A 27,973-nucleotide genomic window follows, 5' to 3' on the forward strand; every position below is an offset into this window, starting at 1 on the left:
AGTTGTTCGATCTATTCCCTGTGACTAGTCATGAAACACCACATATCTGTTCCTTGCTCGAGAGGTGACCGACAGGAAGGGGGACATCATCCTTGATGAAACAATCAGGGCAACGTTCATGGACAAAGACGGCAACTTCGCCTGGCTCGAGTACATTGATTACATTAACTTCGAAGAAGACATCCTGAAGTAACTGATCCAGAGGTCCTGGATAAGATGCTTAAAAGAAGATATACTGTGTCTGATGAGGATGAAGGTGTAAAGCAGGATAAACTGAAGATCCAGAAGCATGAGGAGGGTGTGAACATCGACGACGAAGTGATGAAGGTAAGGTTTGAGGACTGGATGAAGGAGTGTGACAAGACCTACCCGAGTGAGGAAGAGAAGGCTAGGAGGTATAAAGTATTTAAGGAGAATGCCATGGCAGCTGACAAGGCTAATGCATCATTCCCAAATGGTGCCCATCTTGCCCATCTTCCCAAAGAGTCATTCAATTTCCAATTAGTGTTTACTTTCTGTATTTACCATTTACTCTCTTTGCAATTCGTCGCTAGCTGTCTCCCTTATTCACTCAGCTACAATTTTGGGTGATATCAGAGGTTCAGGGAACTAACCGCAAGGAAGGCTGAACAAGACACAAGGGAGGCTGAACAAGATGCAAGGAAAGCCGAGCAAGATGCAAGGAACTAGCTGTCTCCCTTTCTGTTCATACCTGTTTGTCGAGGTACCAGGGTTGCCACTGGGTCTTGATCGGCAGGTCGAGTGCTTCCACACAGTACCGGGAGCCAATCACAGGAACCCTACCATCTGCGTCACCACTGCATGATAAATACAAAGATTTAGACTTCGAGGGTCGAGTGTGATGGATGGATGTTAAGCATGTACATAAGCACTTGCTATACGATTGCAGACTTTCAGAGGAGGCACACAATTCTGCTGTATGAGAGCCCAAAGGGAATTACACATTCACACCTGTAAAGCCAAACTCTGAGACCTGCTTTAATGAGTTTCGAGTATATTGGTAGGACCGAAAATACCAAGAAATTGTAGGAATTCAGGATAGAGTCACTGCATGAGAAACGAGCCCATGTTATTTTTTGCGTGGAAGAATCCCGCACAGCTTTAAGGGTACCTACTTGCAGACATGCCATTTCCCTGGAAGCAACCAACTGAGATTTGCATGGAATCCTCTCTGCAGTTCTTTCTTGTTGAAGTAGCCCTCAGCATAGGATGAGTAGCAAGGATCATAGCGAGAGAATATTCGTATCCTTCTCCTGAACTGATCCTGGCATTCCACAGATCATGAGCATCACTTTCAGAAGATCTCTGACATGGAAGTGCCTGAATTAATGTCAGTTTCTTACCTGATCATGCTCGAAAGAGTGCTTGAGCTTCAGAAGATGCTGAAGTCTGATTTAAAAGGCACTTGGGGGAGTATATGTTGTATATGTCGATCTCTTGGTACTGACTATAGACGATGTCCATGACAGCATTGCAATTATCAGACCAGTTCGAGTTCTTGAAGTCACAGTATTTTTTGATGCGGCTGTATACTTCATACGGTACAATGGGCATGGCTCCAAGCATAAAAAAAAACTCGGCCGGCTGGGGAATGACCGCCCCAACAGTGTCATCATTTAGAGAAGAACTCTCGACACCAGGTCAAGAAAACCCCCGAAACCCTACACGGTAACCGTAACCTACGGCCGGCGATCACTATCAGGGCTGGGCCGCACCGTTACCACAGGCCAGGGCATCCCCGAAGGGAGACACAGCGAGAGGATTTTTTTTTTTTGAGAACCGGGAGTCGAACTCAAGGGGATTGTTTTGTGAGAACCGGGAGTCGAACTCCCGATCGGTAGGATCGCAGCTTCGAGTCCTACCACTGGACCAGAGGCCCGTTCTCTGGCTCCAAGCAATGCACAGCTAGACCTTTTGAGTCATAGTAATCGTTAGTGGTAGGGTTGCCAACCTGCATAAAGTCCATTCTGAATGTTATATTGCTCCATGAAATGATTTCTTAAGCCCAACACCTGATTCTAGATCCTGCTTCTAGACTTTTATGGTTCAATCATGTGCCAATTTTAATTTCTGAAAATATGTGTCTGCATTCAGTAGGAACCTTATGTAGTGTCCTAAAAAGGAATTTAAAGTGTGTGTGCACGTGCATTTCTGTTCCACTAAATGTTTTAATTCCCATCATATTTCTAAAATATTATGCAGTATAAACATTCAGGAAACCAGAAAACAACATATTCAACTTCTGTATCATTTTGGTCATGAAACAACTTAGTTAATAGGAAAATTCGTTCATCAGAAAAACTAATTGAAATCCTTACAATGAAACCCTTGAGGTTGATATATGATTTTCCCTTCTTGTTGTTCCTCTCATAAACAAGCTCAGCAAGTTATGGCACATAATGACCTGCAGCATAGGGAAGTTCAGATATCTTCTTCAGTGATGTACAGAAGGCAAAGTTTTGAAGGCATTTCTCTACACAAGTTGCTGTCAACTAAGCCAATGTGAGTATGTGATCCATGAACCTACCACACTAGCTCTTTGACCATTCCTTTTACGGATGTAGGTTTGGAGATCCAATGAACCACTAAAAAAACTAAACTATATGCATATACAATTAAATGTATTTTCAAGAAAAGTAGACAAAATAACTCATATAAGTACCATATGAGTTCTCAAATTAAAAAAAAAACCAAGCAAAAATATATCTTCTTAAGTCGGGCTTTTTGGATGAGAGTCACCATATTGCGCATCGTGAAAGGGAAAGCTGAAAATGATGCCTAGATTCCTACAAAGTGTATTTTTCCTACTCAATGCATTCAGCAGGAAGATTATGACAGCCCATTGTCCATTATGACATTTTCTCCAGTTTGTATGATCTATTATTCACTCAGGGACGGTGAACAATGTGCTGTCTTAATCGCCAACCCAGTGGAAAGCCAATATGTCAACCCGCTCTAGAAAGTAGCCTGTGATTTTCACTACTACAAAACATTTTTTCTGAGGCGTGCATATATAATTTTCAGAAACCCCTCTGAGCTAGGGTCATTGAAAATCAGGATTTTCATAGGCGTTTGTGTGCACGCCTCTGTTAATCAAATAAAAAAATGAAAAACCCGCCAAAGCCTATCGAGCCCGCCAAAGCCCATCTGAGCCCGACAGCTTCCCGCCGCCCCAGCCGCCGCTCGCCGCTCCGAGGCCTGCCGCGCGACCGCCGGCCGAGGCCTCCGCACCCGCCGTCGCCCCGCGAGCCCTGTTCGTCGGTCCGCCGTGCCGCTCGTCCGCTCCTCCGCCATGGCCGGTCGGGGCCGCGCGGCTCGGGCACGTGCGCCGCTCGCCAAGGTCCGTCCCGCTCGGGGCCGTCGGCCGCCGCGGGTCGATCGGCTCCGGGCGCAGCCGCAGCGCCGAACCTGCGGCCGTACGTGGCCGCCCGCCGAACCCGCCGCCGGAGACGAGGTGTGCGCCTCCACCGCCACGACCACCGCCGAGCTCGCTGGATCCGCAAGCTCCGTGGCTGCAGGAGGTGAGCCGCCGGTCTGCCGCACCCGCCGGGTCCCGCGACGACGCTGCGCCCACGCCGCCAGTCCGCTCCTCCGCCTTGGTGCCGGAGGCGCTCGGTGCCGCACCGCGCCGCCAAGGCCGCGCGGCCGCCGGCCGGCCGCCGCGGACTCGGGGCCACGCGCCGCCGGTGGGGGAGGAGCTAGGGAGGAGAGAGGAGAGTGGGGAGGAGTCTCGGGGCCGCCGCCTTCGCATGTGAGAGGAGAGAGGCAGAGAGAGTGGGGTGGATTAGGGTTTTATTTTTCTATGGGCAACCGGGCTCATGTGTGCTTGAACGGGCTCGACCCATTGACTAAGGCGGTCATGTTACATATGAACGCCTCTAAAAATGCTCCTATTAACAGAGGCGGACAGTTTAAATATGACCGTCTCTGTTAATGGATTTACGGAGGCGGTTTTCGTAAATGTCTCAGTTAATAAGATAAGTCCGCCTCAGTTAATGCTAGACATTAATAGAGGCGTTTATTTTTTGTGTACGCCTCAGAGGTCTTTTTTAAGTGCCTCGTAAAATCTAGAATTGTAGTAGTGTTTTCAGTGGAAGTTCTGGTTTCAGATAAGATGGTTACCAAAAATTTTGGTCTCCCCAATGAACACATGCACGGGGCATTAAATGTAACTAAAAAAACTAATTGCACAGTTTGGATGTACACGACGAGATGAATATTTTGAGCCTACTTAGTGCATAATTAGTCATAAGTGCTACAGTAACCCGCATGTGCTAATAATGCAGTCAAAGGCCTCAAAAGATTCATCTCGCGGTTTCCAGGTGTGTTCTGAAACTATTTTTTTAATTAGTGTCCGAAAATCCATCTCGACATCTGGTCAAACATTCGATGTGACACCCAAAAATTTTCATTTTACCAACTAAACACACCTGGGATACTTGGCATATTGAGAAATCCAATCAAGAATAGAAGGTTCGCAAAAGTCTGGGTTGTTGCCGTCCATTTGGAATGTGGAAACGGAGGCATGCAAGCTGGGCGATAGCGCAGTGGTTGAGCAGGAGCTGGTCCCGCCAACCGACCAAGGTTCGATCCCTTGCATTTGAAAAAAAAAACCTCCTCGCCCACCCCATATCCAAAGCACAGTTGGGTTCGCCCCTGGTCGCTGGTTCACCCATGAGCGTGGATCGCCCATTCTCACGGGATGCGAGCACTGTGTACGGATGGGGTGGGCTTTTAGGGGTTTTCTCGACCTGTGTGAGAAATGTCGTCTATCTTTCGTGAAAATACCGTGGGGACGGTCTTTCCCCCACCGGTCGAGTTTTTTTTTTTTTTTGAAACGGAGGCATGTAAAGCTACACTCACATGCTTGGAACCAGATTTTCTGTTCTGGCACACCGTCTACATTGGTGAAGTAGTTTCATTGCTTAATACCTTTCATTGCTTCTAGTAAAAAAGTACCTGCATAGCTCTCTCAGATGTAAAACTCTCTGTCCTTGTACTGCGGAGATTGCTCAAGCCAGTTCACTAGGAAGCTATAAGCATCTTCAGCTAAAAAACAAAAGAGAAAAGGATTACAAAAAATTCTAATCTGTTAGTTAGCAACCACATAACAACTGAAACTCAATCGCACGGCAAACTTTAATCTTTAGAAGAAATGGGGTTTTTTAGGGGCATCTTTTCGAAGGAATAGAGGGTAAGGCAAAACGTCTTTTTGATCAATTTACCAACAATGTCATCATTAAGACTGTCAAGGTCAGATGATGTGTTAGTGTAGGAGAAGCCAAGCCCGACAGGAGACTCCAAGAATAGCAGGTTAGCCCCTGAAAAGCACAAAAAAAAACTTAGCATTGCGCTTCAAACAAATGTGACTAACCTTGAGCATGAAAAGAACAAGAAATTCAGGAAGCACGCATGCAACCAGACAACCTTAGTTCCAGGCGTATTCATTGAACTTCAGCTCTGCTCCATGTCTGACAACTCTGATAGCCAATCGAGGAGCAACAAAAGCGTCTGAGCTGAGACAAAGCGTGAGCAAACAGAGGCGCACCACCCTGTCGGCGTCCCGCTGGTCGCTGGTCAGCGACAGCGAGCACGCAGAGAACGCCAGCAAGGCAAGAGCGATGACGAGGCAGGCTGGGACCTGCAGCCGCCATCGCCACGGGTGGTGTGGGGAGATGGTTTGTGCGCCTGGTGCTGGGGACGCGCAACTGTAGTTCAGTTCAGGGGGGCTGGCCCTCTTGGTCTTTCTCTGTCCACACGCACAACAATTGTACACACCACCCTTCCATTGCAAAAGGAAGAGTTTGTGGCCTGTTAAATGGCGCATTGGCAAGAGTTTATTGGAGAATTGTTGGCGAATTAGGATGCCTACAAACCTAACTTGTCTCTTGCTTCAGAATTGCAAATTTTATTTAAGCCCTTGTTTAGATGCAAAATTAAAAATTCCAAAACTATCATATCGAATGGGAATCTTACATGCATGGAGTATTAAATCTAGACGAAATAAAAAACTAATTATATAGTTTGCTTATAAATTACAAGACGAATCTAGTGAGCCTAATTAGATCATGATTAGACATTAAATTATATATATAACATGCCAGAGTTTTTGCTTGATGTCTGCGACATCAATCATTCGGGCGTGGAAGACTATACACACCGAATATATTCTCGAATATATCCAGAGAATATCACGTGAAGGAAGTGGACAAGGCAAAAGGAATAAATAGTAATTTCAACAGTGAGTCCTACTGTAGGCAGGACAATTATTGAAGCCAGCACCGCCATCCAGAATAGTGAGTTCTACTGTAGCCAGGACAATTATTGAAGCCAGCGTTATCGTCCAGCTGTCTAGGCAACAGTAAAGGAGGATAATTGATGACACCGGGTGTCCAGCGCTTCCTTAAGCCTGAAGGCTCCTCCCGTCTATAAAAGGAGAAGCCAGACGAACGCATTTGACAGAGACGGAGCCGGACGAAGAAGAGGAAAGAAGACACCGAGCATAATACTCAGAGCGTATCCACCACCACTCTACCTAATTAGTAGCCATCTCACTCCCATTGTAATATAGAAATAAGGGAGAAGCTGTAATCGCCCTTCGCCTGTAAGGTAATCCAAGGTTGTGTAAGTTCTTGGGGTTTCCCGAAAGGGAAAGCCGTATGTAAGTTAGCTCTGTGGAAATGGATTAAGCTTTCCTGTGAATTTCCCTACTTTCCTTTGAGCTCGTGCATACGGGGTGATGCCTTTACGCTAGGGACCCTAGAGGATAAACCTCTGCATTGAGTTGCTCTTGTTTAGCCCATGGAGAGGCGTCTGAGAGAGCCTGTGTCCGCAGAGAAGTGTTCCCTTCGGGTGGAACTGCCTGGGGAGACTGTAGAGTCTGAGTCCTGTGTACGCGTGGCCGGGATTAGTTCGGGAGAAGACCGGGTAGGCCTGGTTCTGAAGGAAGCTAGCGATGCATGCGGTAAGTACCGAGTAGGATTTACACAAGCATAAGACACCCCACCGGCTGAATTTTTGGTTTCGCCAACCTGCCAAGATCCTGAGAAGCACGCATTACCCATACTCTGCATAATCACTAATCACGCACAAATAATCACGCACTCGTCCACCATCCACAAGAGGTCGCTGTCGTCCAATAGTCGGTGCCTGAATTTTAGCTATGAAATATTACTTTGCTAATTACCCACATAACAATCACGCACTCATATCCACTACCCACGCAAGTCGCTTTCATTCAATAGTTAGTGCCTTGAATAGTAGGAAGTTTGGGTGCCTGAGCCACCCTCTGGTGAGTGCTCGTGCACTGTTCATTTTCTTAATTAAGAGTTAAGCGCATACTTAGCCAATATATTTTGCCAGAATACTGCTGCAAATAGTAGCGTGAAAGCGACACTCTGCTCGCTGAGTTGCTAAATACTCCCTAATTATTATTAAGAATAGTGCATAAAGAGAAGCCCCCTGAAGTGGTTCATCCACCTTGTGAGTGGGATTCTCCTATTCATATTCGGAATTTGAATAGTACCTGATATTTTGAATAGTGCCACGAATTTGAATAGTACCAGCTGAATTTGAATAGTGCTATGAATAGTAACTCGAGATTTTAAATTTGCGAGTTTGAAAATTCGATTTCTTGCGCAGATGCCAGTTATTTCCCCCGTACCCAACAAAGGAACCGGGGACTCGAAATTCAAATTCAAAATCATGAGTTACTATTCACGACACTATTCAAATTCAGCAGTTACTATTCAAATTCGTGGCACTATTCAAAATATCAGGTACTATTCAAATTCGGAATATGAATAGCGCACGAGCACTCACCAGAGAGTGGCTTAGGCACCCAAGTTCTACACTATTCTACGATAGCGACTTGCGTGGGTAGTGGATATGAGTGCGTGATTGTTATGCGGGTAATTAACAGAGTAATATTTCACAGCTAATATTCAGGCACCGACTATTGAACGACAGCGACCTCTTGTGGATGGTGGACGAGTGCGTGATTATTTGCGCGTGATTAGTGATTATGCAGAGTATGGGTAATCCGTGCTTCTCAGGATCTTGGCAGGTTGGCGAAACCAAAAATTCAGCCGGTGGAGTGTCTTATGCTTGTGTAAATCCTACTCGGTACTCACCGCATGCATCGCTAGCTTCCTTCAGAACCAGGCCTACCCGGTCTTCTCCCGAACTAACCCCAGCCACGCGTACACAGGACTCAGGCTCTACCGCCTCCCCAGGCAGTTCCACCCGAAGGGAACACTTCTCTGCGGACACAGGCTCTCTCAGACGCCTCTCCATGGGCTAAACGAGAGCAACTCAACGCAGAGGTTTCTCCTCTAGGGTCCCTAGCGTAGAGACATCACCCCGTATGCACGAGCTCAAAGGAAAGCAGGGAAATTGAAGCGTCCCCTCATAAGAGAAGACTTAAATGTGATACAAAGCACCAGTCCCAGGAGGCTGATGCCACATTTATTACATCAGATGGTTCAAAACCGTACAAACCTTGGAGGACACTCGATACAGATGATAATAATAATTAACCAGGCTACGACATAACACCAGACCGCGAACCACATAGGGTCTACTACGGGCTCAGAGTACTGCGACAGCGGAGGCATCTCAACAGGGCCGGTTCCACAGGCAAGGTTGGGTGTAGAACGATAACCCTACTCAGCGTCGTCTGGCACGAAGTCTGGGTCTTCTTCTGTAAAAAGTAAGAATGGGGTGAGTACAAACGTACTCAGCAAGTCCAACCACACCCACGGAGGGGGGTTATAACAGAATAATATGCATAGGTAAATCAAGGATAAGGTTACGGTTTAATTTGCAGAAAAACGACATTTTATGCAGGGGTTTATTTTACGGAAAACCTTTTAGAAATCAGTTTTTGCAGTAACACAGAGTTCAGGTTTTAAAACTGCTACCGGACTCCCCGTCCGTCGTAGCACACGGCACAACTGCCGGAACCAAATCCAAAACAACTCACACCAACCCATCCCAATGAAACACTAGTTATGTGACCACACCGTAACTCGCCCAATACCGTGGGCACGGACTATTCGAATAGATTCTTAACTCTGCAGAGGTGTGCAACTTTACCCACAAGTAGGATACCACAACTCGAACACCGTCGTGTCGGTGTAGATCCCAACATAGCCATTACCCACCATAGCTAAGCCTGACTAGCCATCACGGGATGCACCAAGGGGTCATTGACCGTTCACTTAGGTATAATCGGGCATAAGTCACTCGGGGCTTATCCCTTTTCCTTAGTCACCCGTTGCTCTCAGCTCTCCTGATGGCTATCACACCAACTAGTGGGATTTATGCTACGCCGTTGCCCATTCAACGGTCGAGTGGTTTGCACATTAGTGGAGTTAGGTGAGATGACACACCAACTCGGTCCTTAGACACGACAAGATGGATATCTCCCTTCTTTGCCCTGCCACACAGGCATAAGCACACCAATCGGCAATTCACACAGAAGTGCCGTCCATCTCGTCCATACTCATCTTTCGAAAATCCACATTTTATCCCTTCCCACACGCACACACATGTTCTTTATCAAATAAATCGTATTATGAGTAAAGTCCTAAGCATTCTAATATCGATTAACGTCCAAGCAAAATCAGACATTAATCTAGGTGGTCAAGGAATGGTCATCACAAATCAAGGGGTGGCTATCCAACCGTGTTTTCATGCAAGTAAAACATATGCAACTTTATAAAACAGGCCATTGGGTTGTGTTCATAAAAACTAGGACAGAAACATGCATCAAAGGATGGGATTGAACTTGCCGTCTTCAAAGCCTTCGGGGATGTCCTGTCCTTCGGGCTCGGGGTCGCGGAACGGGTCCTCGTTCACCTGCTCACAGCACTGCTCGTCAACGGGTTCTCCTTCGTTCACTCCGTGGTCTACAACGCACACAACAGGCACACAATCAAAACACAGAAAATAAAGATTTGTCGTCGAGCTCGAAATGGGAACACATGAAATACAGAGCATAGAGTATTATTTTTTTTGGATGGTTTCTGAATGGTATGGCCAAAACTGAGTTAAGAGAGGCGTGGTAAAATTTTAGGTTAATCCGGGGTCATTTGGCGCATGAAATGATAGGTCAAAGGAGGGTTTAAGGCCTAAACAGGGGTTCAGGGACCTAATTGTAATTAAGATTAAGTAGGCAGGGGCTTGGTTTATATTTTAGAAACTTCTGGGTTATATTAGGAAAAAGTCAGGGATCTAAATATAATTAAATTTTATAGTGGAAAGGTCTATCCTTGAAATATAATAAAGAGGGGGGGTCTCTTTTGCAAAGGGTACAAAGGGTGGAAGGACTCTTAGATAAAAGGAAAGAAGGCCAGGGGCCTTTGGGCAAAATTGCCCTGCCTTCTTCCTCCTTGCGCTGGGAAACAGGGGAGGGGCCGGCGGCTCGCCGGTGTTGCCAAACCCGGCGGCCAAAGGCTCGAGGCGGCTCCGGGGTAAGGGGAAAAGGGCCAGGGAGGCTCGCGGGGTTGATTCCCGGCCGCGGCTCAGCCCGTGGCGGCCTGGGGTGGCTCGGCCACAGCGGCCGGCGGCGGCGGGTGGTGGCGGCCCTGGATCGGTAATCCAGAGGGGCGGCGGCGGTCAAGAGGAGCGGGAGGAGCACCATTGGGCCTCAGAGGTGCCCAAACCTACCTCGATTCGGGTCGAGGGGCAGTGGGGAGGGGGCTCCGCGGTGGCCGGCGGTGGCAAAGGCAAGCGGCGGCGCTGCAAGCTAGAGGAGGAGGACTGGGGTGGCGGTGGTGGTCGTGGGGGCGAAGGGGCGATGCTGGGCGCCCTTTTATAGGCGAGCTAAGGCGGTTGGGGTTCGCCGGGACGCTGCGGAGGCCGGCGACCGGGTTAATGGCGGTGGGGCTGACTTGGTTCTGTGCGGGCGTTAACGCACGGCGAGCTGGTGAAGCGACGGCTCGACGAGCGGCGCTGTGCTTCGTCAATGGCGCCAGGGGGGGCGAGGTGACGTGAGGCGGCGACCACTGCAGGCGGCACTGCACTATGGTCGCCGGCGCTGTGCGCCGGGGCAACGGCGTGCGCGCGCAGGTCAGTGCTGCGGCCGGCGAAGTGACGCTTCGCGGGCAGAGGCGAGCGGGGCAGGGTGGTGCAGGGCAAGCGAGGAGCGTGTGCGGCGGGGTGGCGCACGGGCCGGTGGCGAGTCGCGCGCGTGCGCGCGACGTCGCGGCGGCGTTGGAGCGGCTCGGCATGGCGGGTCGGGATATGCGGGCTGGGCAGGCGGAGCACGGCCAGGGGCGCGCGTCGGGGAGGAGGACCGGCCGGGCCGGGCGTGCTGCGCGACCGGAGCAGGGTCCAAGGGCGGCGTGTCCGGGGGAGACGTGCTCGATTGGGCACGGTCGGGCGGAGCAGAGGGCGAAGGGAAAGGCGCGGCCCAAGCGCGCGCGGCAGAGAAGAAAGGAAGGAGAGAGAGAGGGGAAAGGAGAGAGAAAAGAAAAGAAAAGAGAAAGAAAATGGGAAAAAGAAAAGAAAAGAAAAAGGAGGGGAGAGAAAGGGAAAAAGGAGAGAGGGAGAGACTTGCGGTGATCCCGCCGGTGGCGACAGAGACGCCGGTCGGGCACGCGCGGCTGTCGCGGCCGCGGGCCGCTGCCAGGCGTGATGCACGGGTTGAGGGGAAAAACAGGGTTCTGGATACGGGTGTCGGGTCTTTGGGGAAATCGGAAGATCTGGCGGAACAGGGAAGTTCCCGAAAAGCTGGGGTTAGGGTTTTAAGGGGAGATCGAGCTCAATGACGAGAAACTTAGCGCACGATTTAACTTTGTTAGATTTTTGGGATGTTACAGAAATTCACAGGAAAGCTTAATCCATTTCCACAGAGCAAACTTACATACGGCTTTCCATTTCAGGAAACCCCAAGCAATTACACAACCTTGGATTACCTTACAGGCGAAGGGCGATTACAGCTTCTCCCTTATTTCTATATTACAATGGGAGTGAGATGGCTACTAATTAGGTGGAGTGGTGGTGGATGTGCTCTGAGTATTAGGCTCGGTGTCTTCTCTCCTCTTCTTCGTCCGGCTCGTCGTCTTGGTGGTGTTAAATGCATGCGTCTGGCTTCTCCTTTTATAGACGGGAGGAGCCTTCAGGCTTAAGGAAGCGCTGGACACCCGACGTCTTCAATTATCCTCCTTTATTGTTGCCTGGACAGCTGGACGATAACGCTGGCTTCAATAATTGTCCTGGCTAAAGTAGAACTCACTGTTCTGGATGGCGGTGCTGGCTTCAATAATTGTCCTGCCTATAGTAGGACTCACTGTTGAAATTACTATTTATTCCTTTTGCCTTGTCCACTTCCTTCACGTGATATTCTCTGGATATATTCGAGAATATATTCGGTGTGTATAGTCTTCCACGCCCGAATGATTGATGTCGCAGACATCAAGCAAACACTCTGGCATGTTTATGCCACGGCGGATTTGTTGATAACACCTTATCAATATTCTAGAAACATTAATATTAATGTTGCTGATATTCTTCTTGTAATATTTCTTCCACTTCAGTATCAGCATCTTCTGGCTGCCATATTTCATACCATGCCAACAATTCTCGATATTCTTTTCTTAGTTCACATTCTGTACCATAATTAGGCTTTATCAGTCTTCCCACTTTTCTTTGTATGATACTATTTTTGGCCATAATATTCTCGTAGGAATATTTTTATTATCTTATTTTGATACATCATATAATATTCAGGATCAAATTTTGTATTTCCTTCTATTTCTCTTGCTTCAGTAAATATCCTCCACTTGTCATGATTTGCATTATTGGCGAATAACTCTTCATAATATGCCATATATCAGAAGACCAAGTAGTAGGAAATTTATATGATCCTTTTGTAATATAAATATCATGGCTTGCTGGTCTTATAGGTTGTGTAAATTTTGGTGGATTAGAGCAGAATCTAATTCTATATCTTCCTTGGACACAAGCTAATTTTTTAGCTGCTTCTTTAATAGCAATTCCAAGGTCTGATCAACATATTTCTCCAAGTGTTCCATATATATCATGAGCTAAACCATGGTCTATAATAGTTTGTAAAGAGATATCATTACCAGTATTTCTTTGTATACTTCTGAAGTATTTTAAATTTATATCAGTCTTGAATATTATAAATTTATGACGAGGCTTGACAATTAATTTATCATCAATATGGAGTAAAGGAAAGATATTTGCTTTGGCAATTATTCCTAATTGCCTTTCTTTTCCTTGATATAATTTTATAAAATAATTTTGTATATCAAGAAAGGTTTTGTATTGACTTTCAGCATATTTGCTCCATATTAGATCTATAATATCCTGCGTGAAACATGACAGGACTTGCTCAGTCTTAAAACTTATTCTAAGAACTAAAAACTCTTGTGGAGTATTGCCTAAATATTTATTCTCCTTCTTATCTTTCTATAAATTAACTTCTTCTACTAATTCTAACTTATTTTCTACTTTCTCATTATTTTTCTGTTCTAGACATGCCATACAGGCTTGTCTTAAACAAAGACTACATGTTGCTCTTTCTCCTGGGTCTTGATAATATATGCAATATACACATTTTATGCTAGACTTACCTTCTTTACAATCACATTTATGATTGCAAATTACTTGATCCATCATTTCTATTTTTAGACCAGCTAATTCATCAATTAAATCTAATTCTTCCTCACTTGATTCGTTTTCTTCATCATATTCTACTTCATCTGTCTCTATTATAGAATATATTGACTCATCATCCATTATATCATCATCACAGACTAAGATATTCTCATTCACACTATCTATTATTAACACCTTTTCTTGTTCTTCTTGCTTACTAGAATACCTTTTCTTATCTTTATTAGGGCAAGTTTTACTTAAATGATCTGGTGAGTTACATATAAAACATCTACATGTGCTATCATAATTCTTTCTAGGATTATATCTTCGTACATTTCTTTTATGAAGGAAAGGAGCTCTATTATCTGATCTCCTCAGAAAATATCTCTTCTTTGTTTTTACATTTCCCTTCTTGTAATTCTTTGAATATCTTTTATTTCTAGATCTCTCTTCTCCATATGTCAATGGTATTTGAACTATCTTGTTGCAAAAATTATAATCTGATTGTTTCATTGACCTTTGGGCTTGTATATTTGTGCATATCTTTCTAAGCTGCTTAAAAACAAATGTTATAGCTTGAGAAATATTATATTCTTTGCATTCCTTTTTATATTCTTCGAATATCATGGACCCTAAAGGGTCTGGCAACTTATTAAAGTATCTTTCGACGATTCCTTTATTATATCCTTGCTTAGCAGTTGTAGCATTATACAAATAGTGCTGAGAGAATTCTTTTATTCCTTTCCAGTTTGTTAAAGTTAACTTTTCTATTTCTTTTAATCTTTCATTCTGCAAGGATAGTATATCCTAATTCAGGATCTTCTCCTATAACAATGCTTGAAATAATATTTGCAAAATTATATGGATTACTACCGGCTCTTTTAACTCTTCATAGTAATTAGGAAAGGCTTCTATCCATTGTTCCCATAAAACCTTAGCTGATTCTCCTAAAAATGTTTCTAAATATGTAAGCATATCTTCTACTCTATTTCCAATATTATGCTGATTTTGTATGTATTTTTACACTATCAATCCTTTCCATATACTGATTATATTCGGCCAATCTATAAGGTCATGTGCTGCTAAGTTTAATATAGCACCATCACTTCTATAATTTTGAAATTGAACTGTCTTTTCAAATTGTCTTCCTTTTGAATCCATATATTTATATTGTCTAGGTATATAGCTATATGTAGGTTCTTCCTTTTCTGGTGGCCAAGTTCCTGACATTCTAGAAGGTCTTTCTTTTTCTTCTTCAGTTTTTATTTCTGGACCTCGTCTTCTTTTAGATGAACTAGAGTCAAGGTCCATTGCTTCTATAGCATTATCTTTGTCTTGTAAAGACATATGTATTTCTAAATCTTTGCTATATGACTCATTTATATCTTCATCCTTTTCCTCATAACTTTCTAATAAATACTTATTATTAATTTCCCATGGTTCCTCTTCACTAATAATATCTTCTTCTGTATCCTCTATCTTTACTTCATTTTCCTTTTGCAACTTTACTTCTTTATTATCTAAATTATCTTGTAGTTTCAGCTCATTTTTATTTTGTTTTATTGGTGTATAAGCCTTTCTACTATTTAATTCTCTTTCCTTTTTAATTTTGTTAAGCCTATAAATTTCTCGTCTAAAGTAAATTTCCTTTTCTCTTATAGCAGACCATTCACATAGCATAGAAGTATTATATTCATCAGGAATTTTACTTAGCTTTTGCTCATAATGTTTTATTTCATTATCAATGTCTAATTTTTCCATAAATTCACATACACTATGTCTTCTATTTTCTTCTATATTTGATTCAGAACTAGATGCTTCTAAATCATCCAGACTTTTTTCTTTATAATCTACAAACCTAATACAAGTTTGCCCCTTTCTATTTTCATAGCTTATGTAATCTTCAGGGTGTTCTAAAATCTTTGGTTCTATTAAAGCAGCAATATTCCATTCTTCTCCTGCTCTTTCTTTAGAGCTGATTTTAAGAGGACTCCTAAAATTTATTCCTTTGGATTGCATACTTTCTATTACATTATTCACATTTACTTTATATCGAGTTCCACTCCTATTGGTTAGTCTTCCAATGAATTCTATGCTTACTAATAAATTGGTACCTTTAAAGTCTTCATAACCTTTGGTCTGAAAAGCAAATACCATTTTATCTATAAATTCTTTTATTGGCATTATTAAATCTGGAGCTATATATGTTATTAGCATATTTTCATTCATGTCTCCTTCTAAGAATCCTAATGATGCTTTGTGTACTGATTCCCATCTTTTATCTAATAGAGTGATTAAAACTTTTGTTCCTAATTTCTTCCTTGTCATTCCTTTAATTCCTATAATATACATTCCTTGATGTATGTATTTATATCCAGTATATTTCAATCTTTTCTCAATTTGCTTACTAACAATTCTTAACTGAACAGGTTCTGTTAAAACACTTAATTCAACTTCTCTAGATATTCTATATAATCCACTTTTATACTCAAACCAACCCATTTGATATAATTGTTGAGGTCTTATTTTTCTTAAAGTGTCCTTCTGGTATCTTTCAAGATCACTTTCTACATCTATCATTTCTTCTAAGGTTTCAATATCATCACATCCTCCTTTTAATTTATCCATTAGGCTTAAAGGCCTAGTATCTTTTTGCACTACCTGGAGACACTGATCTCTTCTAGTGAGGCTGTCAGATACTTCCATTTATCTGAATTTAATGATCTAGTAACCTCTAGTATTCTAGATGATGACAACACAATTTCTTTACTATGCTCAGCAATATTAGTACTTTCTAGTTTATTGAATAAATAAGATATATCCCTTTTAATATAATCACTATTTTGACTAATCTTTCCCAGAAATATTTTACTTTCTTCCAATGCTTGCAAAGCTAATTCTAATTTTTTATTTGCTACTAAATATTGCTCTTCTAGATGCTTATGTTCTTTCTGTAATCTTTCAAATTTTAATTCTAAATCGTCTTGTCTTTTACCCCAAGTTATGTAAAAATTATGAATTAAATCAACTATTAAATTTATCTGACCGTGAGAGGTATGCCAAGTATGCTCTTCAGAACTATTTATTCTGCACCTAATATTTATATTTTCTTTAGTACTAACAGTCTTTCCGGTATTGACCTCTAAATTCAAATAATGTAGCTTTTCAATTTTGACAGAGTATTGTAATTCCCTTAAATTCAAATTTTAATAACCTCGTCTCTGGAAAGATTCTCAATCTGTTTTCAGTTCCACCAAATACTTATAAATTTAAGCCTAAAGACCATATTGTCTTAGATGAAATACAAGAATGTGTTTTAGATAATTTTTTGTTCCAATATAATAATAAGAGAGATGATAGAGGTTATATGCTTGCAATATTAAATAGTTTAGTTGAATATTTTCATATGATCAATGGGAAGATACAGCCAAAAGATCTATCGAGCAACATAGAAAAGAAACCCATATATGTCATATCTAGTTTGCTCTGTGGAAATGGATTAAGCTTTCCTGTGAATTTCCCTGCTTTCCTTTGAGCTCGTGCATACGGGGTGATGTCTTTACGCTAGGGACCCTAGAGGAGAAACCTCTGCGTTGAGTTGCTCTCGTTTAGCCCATGGAGAGGCGTCTGAGAGAGCCTGTGTCCGCAGAGAAGTGTTCCCTTCGGGTGGAACTGCCTGGGGAGACGGTAGAGCCTGAGTCCTGTGTACGCGTGGCTGGGGTTAGTTCGGGAGAAGACCGGGTAGGCCTGGTTCTGAAGCAAGCTAGCGATGCATGCGGTGAGTACCGAGTAGGATTTACATAAGCATAAGACACTCCACGGGCTGAAATTTTGGTTTCACCAACCTGCCAAGATCCTGAGAAGCACGCATACCCATACTCTGCATATTCACTAATCGCGCACATAATAATCACGCACTCGTATCCACCACCCACACAAGTCGCTATCGTTGAATAGTGTAGAACTTGGGTGCCTGAGCCACTCTCTGGTGAGTGCTCGTGCACTGTTCATTTTCTTAATTAAGAGTTAAGCGCATACTTAGCCAATATATTTTGCCAGAATACTGCTGCAAATAGTAGCGTGAAAGTGACACTCTGCTCGCTGAGTTGCTAAATACTCCATAATTATTATTAAGAATAGTGCATAAAGAGAAGCCCCCTGAAGTGGTTCATCCACCTTGTGAGTGGGATTCTCCTATTCATATTCGGAATTTGAATAGTACCTGATATTTTGAATAGTGCCACGAATTTGAATAGTGCCAGCTGAATTTGAATAGTACTGTGAATAGTAACTCGAGATTTTAAATTTGCGAGTTTGAAAATTCGATTTCTTGCGCAGAGAGAGAGAGAGAGAGGTTCAATATAGCATTTAGAGGCACAACAATGTGAAGCTCAATACTCACAGTTGTTTGGATGCCAATCAGGGAATTATCCTTTTAAATACCTGGGTATCCCAATGCACCATAGGAAATTAAGCAACGGGGAATGGAATGTTATTGAGCAACGGTTTGAGAAGAAATTAAGTAGTTGGAAAGGGAAACACCTATCTGTGGGGGCAGATTGGTGTTGATTAACTCAGTTTTAACGAGCCTAGCGATATTTATGCTCCCTTTCTTTGAGGTCCCAAGGGGAGTCCTAGAGAAATTGGAGTATTACAGGTCCCGTTTCTTTTGGCAAAGTGATAATCACAAAAAGAAGTACAGACTAGCTTAATGGAGCATTCTGTGTCAACCGAAAGACCAAGGGGGCTTGGGCATAAAAAACTTAGACATTCAAAACCAATGTTTGCTAAGCAAGTGGTTGTTTAAACTGATCAATGAGGATGGTTTTTGGCAAAAACTCCTAAAGAGGAAATACATAAAGGATAAACCAATTGGGCAAGTTCAAAAAAGACCAGGTGACTCACATTTTTGGTCGGGCTTAATGAAGGTTAGGACAAGTTCCTTAACTTTGCTAGCTTCCAGCTAAACAATGGTGAGAACATTAGGTTTTGGGAGGATAAATGGCTGGGCAATTTCACTCTTAGTCAATAGTTTCCTTCTCTGTATAACATTGCAAGAAAGAAGCATATTTCTGTCGCAACGGTTTTCAGCTCCATGCCTTTAAATATCTGTTTCCGACGGGGATTGGTAGGGAATAATTTGGTATCTTGGTATAACCTAGTTGCTAGGATAGCTCAGGTAAGATTGAATGAGAGGGAAGATGTCTTTAAATGGGGTTTACACCAAAGTGGAATCTTCTCTGTCCATTCATTGTATAGTGCTTTAATTTGCAATGGTCATGTAAGGCAGAATAGGACTTTGTGGAAGGCAAAGATCCCCCTTAAAATTAAGATTTTCATGTGGTACTTGCATAGAGGAGTTGTGCTAACTAAAGACAATCTAGCTAGGCGTAATTGGAATGGTAGCAAGAAATGTGTCTTTTGTTCACATAGGCGTAATTGGAATGGTAGCAAGAAATGTGTCTTTTGTTCACATAATGAAACTATCCAACACCTATTCTTTGATTGTCATTTTGGAAAATTCCTTTGGAGAGTGGTACAGTTCACGTTTGGCTTTGTACCACCGACGAGTGTTGCTCAATTCTATAATGATTGGCTACTTCACTTTGACTGTAAATCTAAATCACAATTATTATGTGGAGTTTCTGCGCTTTGCTGGGCTCTATGGTTGAGAGAAATGATATTGTTTTTGACAAATCTCCGATGAAAACTTATATGCAGGTATTGTTCAGGGCCACACATTGGCTTTGGATGTGGTCGCTGCTACAAAAGTGTGAAGAAGACACCAACTTGTTAAAGGATGCATGCCAATCACTGGAGACAACGGTTATACGAATTTTCGCCAATCATGGATGGAGTTTTAGCAATAGAATTGCTTCTTAATAAATTCTCATGTGAACTTTGTTGGTGTCTCCTATTTCCTTTTGTAAACATTATGAGTGTGTTTGCAGACGGAGGTGCTGCAGTCTAATGTAATGACTGGGCTGTAGCCTCTTGGAGGTCAAGGACGGGACGTTTTCTTTTCCCATCATCTACAAAAATAACATTTAGTGGAGACTAAGGGAACAAAGGTTGTATAAGCTCAAGAACTAGCTTCTGCCATATAATAAACATCTCATCTAGTAGTAAGCATCTTAGTTAAAAGTTATAGGCACATTATAATCAACTAACAAACAACTTAGAACAAATGTGCAAGCAAATAAGAAATCAAGTCAAGTTCACCCATATGAAAAATAAGATGTAACTCAAAACCCAAACATATCCGTAAATTTTTATGCCAAAGATCTTGTTCAACATGGTATCAGTCCATGTGGCACAACCTTGAGATACGCTGTTTGTCTGATGCCACTAGCATTTTTCCATTTAAACGTAAGTATTTATTGGTTACCCCTTGCAATTTCGTAATATAATGTAGGCAATAATATTGTACTAAGTCAAGACAGTTTATCTTACATGGTGTAGCAGTACAAGCCTTTCTTATAGCCTAGTTTCTTGTAGTAATAAATAATAATAAGCATATATAGAATAAACTGAAGTTCAGATTGAGTAAACAAGAGAGTAAGGACAATAAAAGGCTGCCTTTCAGCACAACCAAGGCATGACATTGGAGTCGTCCATCCTTAAGAACTTCATGATGTTAGCTACTTCTGAAAACAATCAAGGGGTTATGTTAATCTAAACAACATAATAAGCAGCTGTTGTTATATTTGAACAATACTTTGCTCCTAAATAAACTGAAGATCAATAGTTTTCCTAACTAAAACTAATACTTCACCTATCTAAGAGCAGTACTTTGCTTAAGTGAGAATAGTGATTTTACCGAGTTGCAAGTGATAAAATTAAGTAATACTTATCACCGACATCATATTACTAAGTTGGCAAGGGAATAAGCATCGAAAGTTCAGTGCATAAGAAACTACATGTAATGGACACCGGTACCTGAAATGCTTTTAAATAACATACAACAACAAAAACCACAACAACATAGCCTGTCAGTCCCAAGCAAGTTAGGGTAGGCTAGAGTTGAAACTCAACAGTGATCAAGGTTCTGGCATGTAGCTTTTTTTGTTGCACTCCTGTTCAGAGCTAAGTCTTTGTCTATATTACATCCTTTCATATCTCCTTTTACTGTGCCTCTTACCATGTCAACTTCAGCCTTCCTCTGCCTCTCCTCACATTACTATCACGCCTTAGGATCCCACTACACATGGAGGTCTCTGTTGAACATGTCCAAATCATCTCAATTGGTGTTGGATAAGCTTATAACATATATTATTTAAATGCCTATTGAGTATCATTAAAATATTTGTCAGGACTGCATTATGTCATATATGTACGGATCTGCAAGTTTTTTCCGGTGCCATGTGAACAACTTGCTCTAGTATAGGGACATAAGCAACATAATTCAGTGCATAAAAAACCAAAGGCCCAGTACAAGGGCACAGGCAGCAAAAATGCAATGCATCAAAAAATTCGGTGCATGAGAAACTACTTGTATTGGACATCCGAAATGCGTAACCGATATTGATTGACTGCCTATTTGGTATTATTAAAATACTTGGTATAATTTTTCTAATGCATAATAAATAGCAGATAAAGCTAAATACCTAGCAACGTGTCGAGCAGCACAATAATTGTAGGATAAAGTGCAACATTGAAAAAGGTTGTTTCATTCCTTCTTTATTTTTTTTATTGCAGCACAAATGTAAGAAGATCTCACAAACCTGGCAATTAGGTCAAGAAGTTAGCAGACTATCACCAGTTTCAAATGTGTCTCCCTCCCCAGTTCCCACATTGGCAGACTTTGAACTGACCAGCATGCTTAGCAGGCTGTTAAGAAAGAAAACCTATCATCAACACAATGAAACAAAGTGAAGTGAACATCTAGAATAGTGATGCAGTTGAGAGAATAAACATAATCAAGCCAGCACTCGAGGTAGGATGGGGTGGTAGGTGGGGGAGTGGCAGGCGGTGAGGTTGCCGCTGACTGGGGTGGCGGTGGAGGTGACAGCCTTATGGTCCGGGGTTTCGGGCGGTGGAGGCTCGAGGTGGCATCAGGCTGGTGCTGGAGGAGGTTAGCATCGCCGGTGGGGTAGGGTCGGCCCTCCGGCCGGCGGCAGCAGCGGGGGCGAGCAGGAGCTCGGGTTTTGGGAGGGCGGGTGTGTCATGGACGGCAACCAGCTGAAGAGTGTCACCGGGGAGTGAAGACGCCTTTTCGTGTTTACGTTTCACAAGTTTGTAAGCGTGTGCGTGAACTCGATGTGTGGGCCCGAGACCAAGTCTGTAATGGCTAAGCCAGGTCATTAGCGTCTGTAAACCATCTACTATTTAGAATCTGAAAAACAAATCGAGCAAGGTTGAGGCAGGGGCTCATCGCCCCTCTCTTCCACGTTCCGGAGATCTCGCTGACAGTCTAGGAGCATTACAGGGTCGAGGGTGGCTGGTGGAGGGGTTGGCAGGTGGCACGGCAGCGAGAGTTGCTGGTTGAGGAAACATTCCTGGACATTTTCCCAGTAATGGGTGAGTTGGATTGAACTGACAAGGATGTCGGGTTCCTTGCGGGGATGTATGTGACACCCGATCCAATTTAGATGGCCCAGTAGTGACCCATATATGTGCGGTTTGTGCACTAGTTTAGTCCCACATTGCTAGTTGAGCAAGAGTGGAACCAACTAATAAAGCCTTGTCCTCCAACCATAGCACCCTTGGGTTGATCATTTTACATGAAATGAGGATGAAAGTGTAAGCAGGATGCTTTGTGTACGTGGGCACGCCCCTCGGAAGGGCGGTGCCATGTGGCTTTGAAAGATGGGATGTTATTCATCATAGTAACCACCTTAGATGATGTGTCACTCTAAGCAATCGTGAAATGAAATCTTGTATTAAGAATGACCTAATAGATGTGTAAAAGGAGGGCCTCAAGCCCGGAGGGTAACCGGCCAAACATGCAAGCAATAGACTCACAGAATGAACCAAAAAAAAGGACATGGTAATGGGATTAAGGGGTTGTTTGGTTTGTGCTCCAAATTGCCCTATCAAATGTTGGTCATGACTAAACTGTGGGCTAGGCCAAATATTGTGGAAACATGTGTTTGGATTGTTAGTTTGTTACCAAACTGAAATTTGCCAATATGTTAGTATGATGTGCAGGGCTCCACGTGTCGCTTTTTTGTGTCAGAATAGGGTTAAGTTAGATCTCATTTTGTAAAGTTAATTGCGAGGAGTAAATATATGCAATCTGATTTGAAATTAATTAGACTGTTTAGCAAATATTAGGTGTATGTTAAAGATGATTAATCCATCTGTATTAGGAACCGTGCCTCCTCTAATATATATCAGGCCACGTATCTCTGGTGCCTTCCACCGACAAATCATTGTCGAGCAGTTTGGTCTTCCGCAATTCACCGGGAGTCATTGGCATGAGTTTGGCATGCCAACGATGTTGGGCAGTGATCGAAACAATTGCCAAATTGCATAGGCAAACCAAAAATTTGGTAAGGATGACATAGGTAACAATTAATCTGAAGTTGGAAAGGTCGTAGTCTAGGCCATTCTAAGTGGGAGTTTTTTAAAAATTAGGGAAAATCCCGACCTTGAACATTCACAGTTGAATGTCTACAGCCAACAAGACCTGCAGTACGCAGACTGCCAAGCTTATAAAGCTTAAAGTTAACAAGAGAAACAACCCTGGCGAGCCTCTGCCTAACAGATCGAACTCCAGCAACAGTTGAAACTAAACAGAGTTCCAACTCAAACATATAAAAAGCTCGGCTGACCACCCAGCACTAATGAAAGCTAAACCTTGATTCTTCTTCGAAAGTTCCAGCCACTCCCGGCAAAAAGTTCAAGCATTGCTCCTTCCAGATTGCTGCTGATTTTAGCTATAAAATTCTCCTCTTCCTCTTTAGAGAGCTGCGGCCATCTCTTTGCCCAGAAAGTCCCCCTGAAGATGACCTGCAAATATGAGTTAGGAGATGTTCGACATAAAATTGCATTATTTCGGCACAACCGGATAGCCCAACAAAGAGCCATCGCACCCACTAGCAGTTGCTTTCTTAGCTTAATAGAGAAACTGTCGAGCTAAGAGCCTAGCAGGTTAGTCACACTGTATGGAGGTTGTATCCCAAAAACCATCCTTACCGAATCCCACACGAATTTGCAACATAACAGTAAAAAAAGGTGGTGTTGTATGGTCTCATTGCAATTACAGAAACATCAATTACTATCCCCCTTCCAATTCCTCTTTAGCAAATTATCTTTTGTTGGAGTTACCCCCTTCTGTAGGTACCACAAAAAGATCTTAACCTTTAGTGGTACCCTTAGTTTCCACATAAAACCTTTTCAAGTATTTTGCCTTTTTGCAAAATATCTCTATACATTGACTTAATATAAAAAGAGCTTTTTTATAATGCTTGGGGAGGCATTGGGAGGCATTTCATATGTCTATGATTCGTGGGCCCAATATGGGGGGAGGCGTTAAGAGGCATCAACGAGGAAGCGCAGGGAGGCGTTAGAGGTGCCTATGGAAGGTGGGCCCATTTGTGTCGAAACGTCTCCAAACGCCTCGTAGTGCCTCCAAAGTTAAGAGGATTAAAAATTCATACAATTGTTTTTCTATAGTAATTTTTTTAATCAAGGGTAAAAGAGTAAATTCACAATTATAATGAGATGTATATTTGGTTTAAAGAAAAGAAAAGATGATCATTCTTATTAGCCGGACGTTCACCGTTCAACTTTTTGAGGCGGCGCGTGGTGGTCATGGTGCAGCGGCGTGGCACGCGCTCTCGCCGCCGGCAAGCCTGGATGGCAGCTGAGCTAGCACTACACAATCTAGATGACGAGGTGCACGGAATCATGGGTGACGCACACAAAGAAATCCAGCCGAGCATGACCAGCTCCGTGCGGCCTACGGCGGCCATGGCAGCATGGTCGGGAACGCGCGTGGAAACAACGTGAACATGGAAGAACAAGGGAAGCACGAGCATTACCGGTTCACTTACAGTCGATTTGAGCCGCTGAACAGTGGAAACGGTGGCCGGAGAATGGTAGTTCGACGTCGGGGTGGATCTCGGGCGCACTAATGGCTGGGGGCCAGGAAATCTTCGATTCCCAGTGAAGTGACGGTCGGAGCTAAGATTGGAGTGGTTGGGAGGAAGCTAAGGAGGTGAGGGTGCCTGGGATGCAGTGGATTTGGAATCCATGGAGGGAAGCTCGCGGATTTGGCCGGAGATGGCGAGCTGCTCCAGCTCTGGTAATGGCGGCCGGGGAATCTTCGATTCCCGCCGAAGTGATGGTCGGGGCTAAGATTGGAGGGGTTGGGGGGGGAGATAGGGAGGTGAGGGAGCCTGGGGTGCGGTGGATTTGGAATCCATGGAGGGAAGTTCGCGAATTTGGCCGGAGACGGCGAGCTGGTCAAGCTCTGGCAATGGCGGCCGAAGAAAGAAGAGAGAGCTGAGCGAGGGAGAGAAATCCAGAGCTCTGTGTTCGGGTTCGGGATGAGGACGTGAACGAGTTGGCGACTGCGTATGGCCAGAGAAGGGGGACGAAACGTCCTCGACGGCCGGCGCGTGGCCACGACCGACCGAAGCTCGGTCACAGTATGGGTGTAAAACGACTATCGGTGTGATGGCGCGCAGCCATTGGCTGCTGCTCTCCCTGACTCGCGCGCTTACCGAGGATGGCCGGCACGTGGCTACAGCCTTACTCGCCGGCATCCTCACTCGCCGGTGTCCTCGCTCGACGGCGGCGTGTGAGGCAGAGGGTGAGGGCTGGTGGCGGTGCTGCTGGCGTGGGGTGACCGGCGGTACGTGACTGCGTGGGGTCGGGATGTGCAATGATCATACTGTCCTTGGACAAATAAAATCAAACAAAATAGCTATTTCGCGTAGGCGTTGGGAGGTATTGGGAGGCATTGGAAAGTATTTCCAAGCATTGTAAAAGGGCTCCATATAAAAAATTATCTCCCATCTGTCCTCTGTGTCCACCAAATTCACATCCAGCACCTAAACAACTAGGTCATACCACCTTCTAGCCTTCCTTCCCACTAGTGCTCTTCTGAAAGAGATGTTCAATGGGTAGGAACTCAGCACACTTGCCACTGTTTGGTGTTTTTTCCTTGCAATTCTGTACAACTCGGGAAATTGGTTCATCAGTGGTACTCCACCTTCCCACAAGTCCTCCCAAAATCTTATCTGTCTACCATTGTTTACCACAAACTTTCCTCTAGGGAAGAAGTGGTCTTTTACTTCCATTAAACCTGACCAGAAATGAGAATCTCCTGGTTGTTTAGCCACCTGTGATAATGTTTTGTTTTTCATATACTTCTTCTTAAGCAATTGCTGCCCCAACCCATCCTCGTTAATGAGTTTATATAGCCATTTACTGAGAATACATACATTTTGTACATCTAAATCTGTAATTCCCATTCCTCCAACACATTTAGGTGAGCACAAAATGTTCCACCTTGCCGGTTTGTATTTCTCTTTATGTCCCTCATTCTGCCAAAAAAAAATCTGGATCTATAATAGTCCAGCCTTTTAAGAACTCCTTTAGGAATTCTAAAAAAGGATGGCATAAACATTGGCAAACTGGATGAGATGGAATTTATCAATACCACTCTTCCTCATGCTGACAATAGCTTACTCTTCCAGCTGCTCAGTTTTTTTTTTGGAATCTTGCCTCCAGGCTCCCAATCCTTATTTGCAATTCTGTGGTGACTCATTGGTATACCCAAATATTTATAACAGAAAGATCCCTCCTTGCAGCCAAACATCTGAGTATAAACTGAAGTCTTGGTGCTAGCCTCTCCCAAATAGAAAATCTCACTTTTATGAAAATTTATCTTTAATCCAGAAATCTTCTAAAAAACACAAAGGATCAGTTTCAAGTTCTGAGCCTGTGCAAGATCATCCTCAAGGAAGAGGATTGCGTCATCTACATATTGCAGAATTGACAAACCGTCCTCAACCAAGTGCGGAATTATCCCTCTAATCTGGTCACTTCTCCTAGCCCTTGACACCAAGACTGTTAGCATATCACACTACTACAAAAATGATTTGTAGGAACACCTCGTTTTCTTTTTATGTGAAGGTCAAAAACTACAAAGGGAGCAAGGTTACTATTGCAGTTGATATGCCTCTAAAAATATATTTTTAGAGGCGGGTAACGCCATCACCCACCCCTAAAAATGAACACCATTTTTAGGGGCGGATGATGGGATGACCTGCCCGTAAAAATAGTATTTTTAGGGGCGGATCACCCATCACCCGCCCCTACAAAGTTTGAATGGAGAGAGCGGGTGGAGTTAAAAAATCGGATGGATCCAGTGTGGACGCGGGCAGCCACATGTTCTTCCCACTTGCTCCAAGATTCAATAAATTAATGAAGTCCCACTAGTCTACTCTCTCTCTCTGTGTGTGTATCTCTCTCTCTTGTCGGCCTAATTTGACCTGTTTTGACCGTCAACCTGGCATGAAAATCATGAATAGAGATGGAATATAAGGTAGCATAGGATTAAAAACTAATGAATTCCACAGATGCTGGTTTGAAAATGTCTGCAGGTGAATTTGAGCCAAAATTGAAGCTAAGTGGCAGGCCATGATCCAAGGTACAAACGTTTGATGAATCAGAGCGCGACATGTGCCCTTTCAAGTGCATGTCAATGATCAATTTGCTCAATTTGCTCACAGCAAATGATATATCAGGTCTCGTTGTGCTAGCTAAGTACAGAACCAATTATCTGAGAGTATCTTAGTTGATCTTTAGCAATTTTCTTGTTCTTCCGAAATATCACACTGGGATCATAAGGAGTCGGAGAAGGCTTGCTATTCACATAGCTAAAGCGGCTCAATATCTTCTCCACATAATGAGATTGCGAAAGAGTAATCCCATTCTCATCCTTAATCAGCTTGATGTTCAGAATAACATCAGCTTCACCCAGATCTTTTATATCAAAACTCTTTGATTGAAAAGACATGGCATCATTGATCACATCAATGTTCGTACCAAAAATCAGTATGTCATCCACATACAAGCATAATATGACTTCTGCACCCCCACCATAGTGATAGTACACACATCTATCATCCTCATTTATGACAAAGCCCGCAGAAGTTAAAGTTCTGGCAAACTTCTCATGCCATTGCTTAGGCGCTTGTTTCAGACCATACAAAGACTTCAACAATTTGCACACCTTGCTCTCTTGACCCTTCACTACAAACCCATCAGGCTGATCCATATAAATCTCCTCATCCAACTCTTCAGGAAAGTTGTCTTAACGTCCATCTGATGAACGATAAGACTATATGATGCAGCCAGGGAAAGG

The 27,973-nt window shown here is 43.4% G+C and overlaps 1 protein-coding gene and 1 pseudogene across 1 annotated transcript; one reads left to right on the plus strand and one right to left on the minus strand.

The window, feature by feature from the left end:
* Positions 1-184: 184 nt before the first annotated feature.
* LOC120655476 (senescence-specific cysteine protease SAG39-like) lies at positions 185-979 on the plus strand. The gene is made up of 2 exons (XM_039933311.1): positions 185-457; positions 598-979. Exons 1-2 carry the CDS (start codon positions 217-219, stop codon positions 627-629), a joined length of 273 nt encoding a protein of 90 aa, XP_039789245.1. The 5' UTR covers positions 185-216; the 3' UTR covers positions 630-979.
* LOC120653405 lies at positions 481-27,886 on the minus strand (annotated as a pseudogene).
* Positions 27,887-27,973: the final 87 nt, after the last annotated feature.

This window comes from Panicum virgatum, chromosome 1N (genome assembly GCF_016808335.1).
Source record: "Panicum virgatum strain AP13 chromosome 1N, P.virgatum_v5, whole genome shotgun sequence".
Lineage (NCBI taxonomy): Eukaryota > Viridiplantae > Streptophyta > Magnoliopsida > Poales > Poaceae > Panicum > Panicum virgatum.

Coding starts and splice junctions, on each gene's coding strand:
- LOC120655476 (XM_039933311.1), top strand. CDS start 217: ATGCTTAAAAGAAGATATACTGTGTCTGATGAGGATGAAGGTGTAAAG. Junction 458..597: donor TAATGCATCATTCCCAAATG/GTGCCCATCTTG, acceptor GGGTGATATCAG/AGGTTCAGGGAACTAACCGC.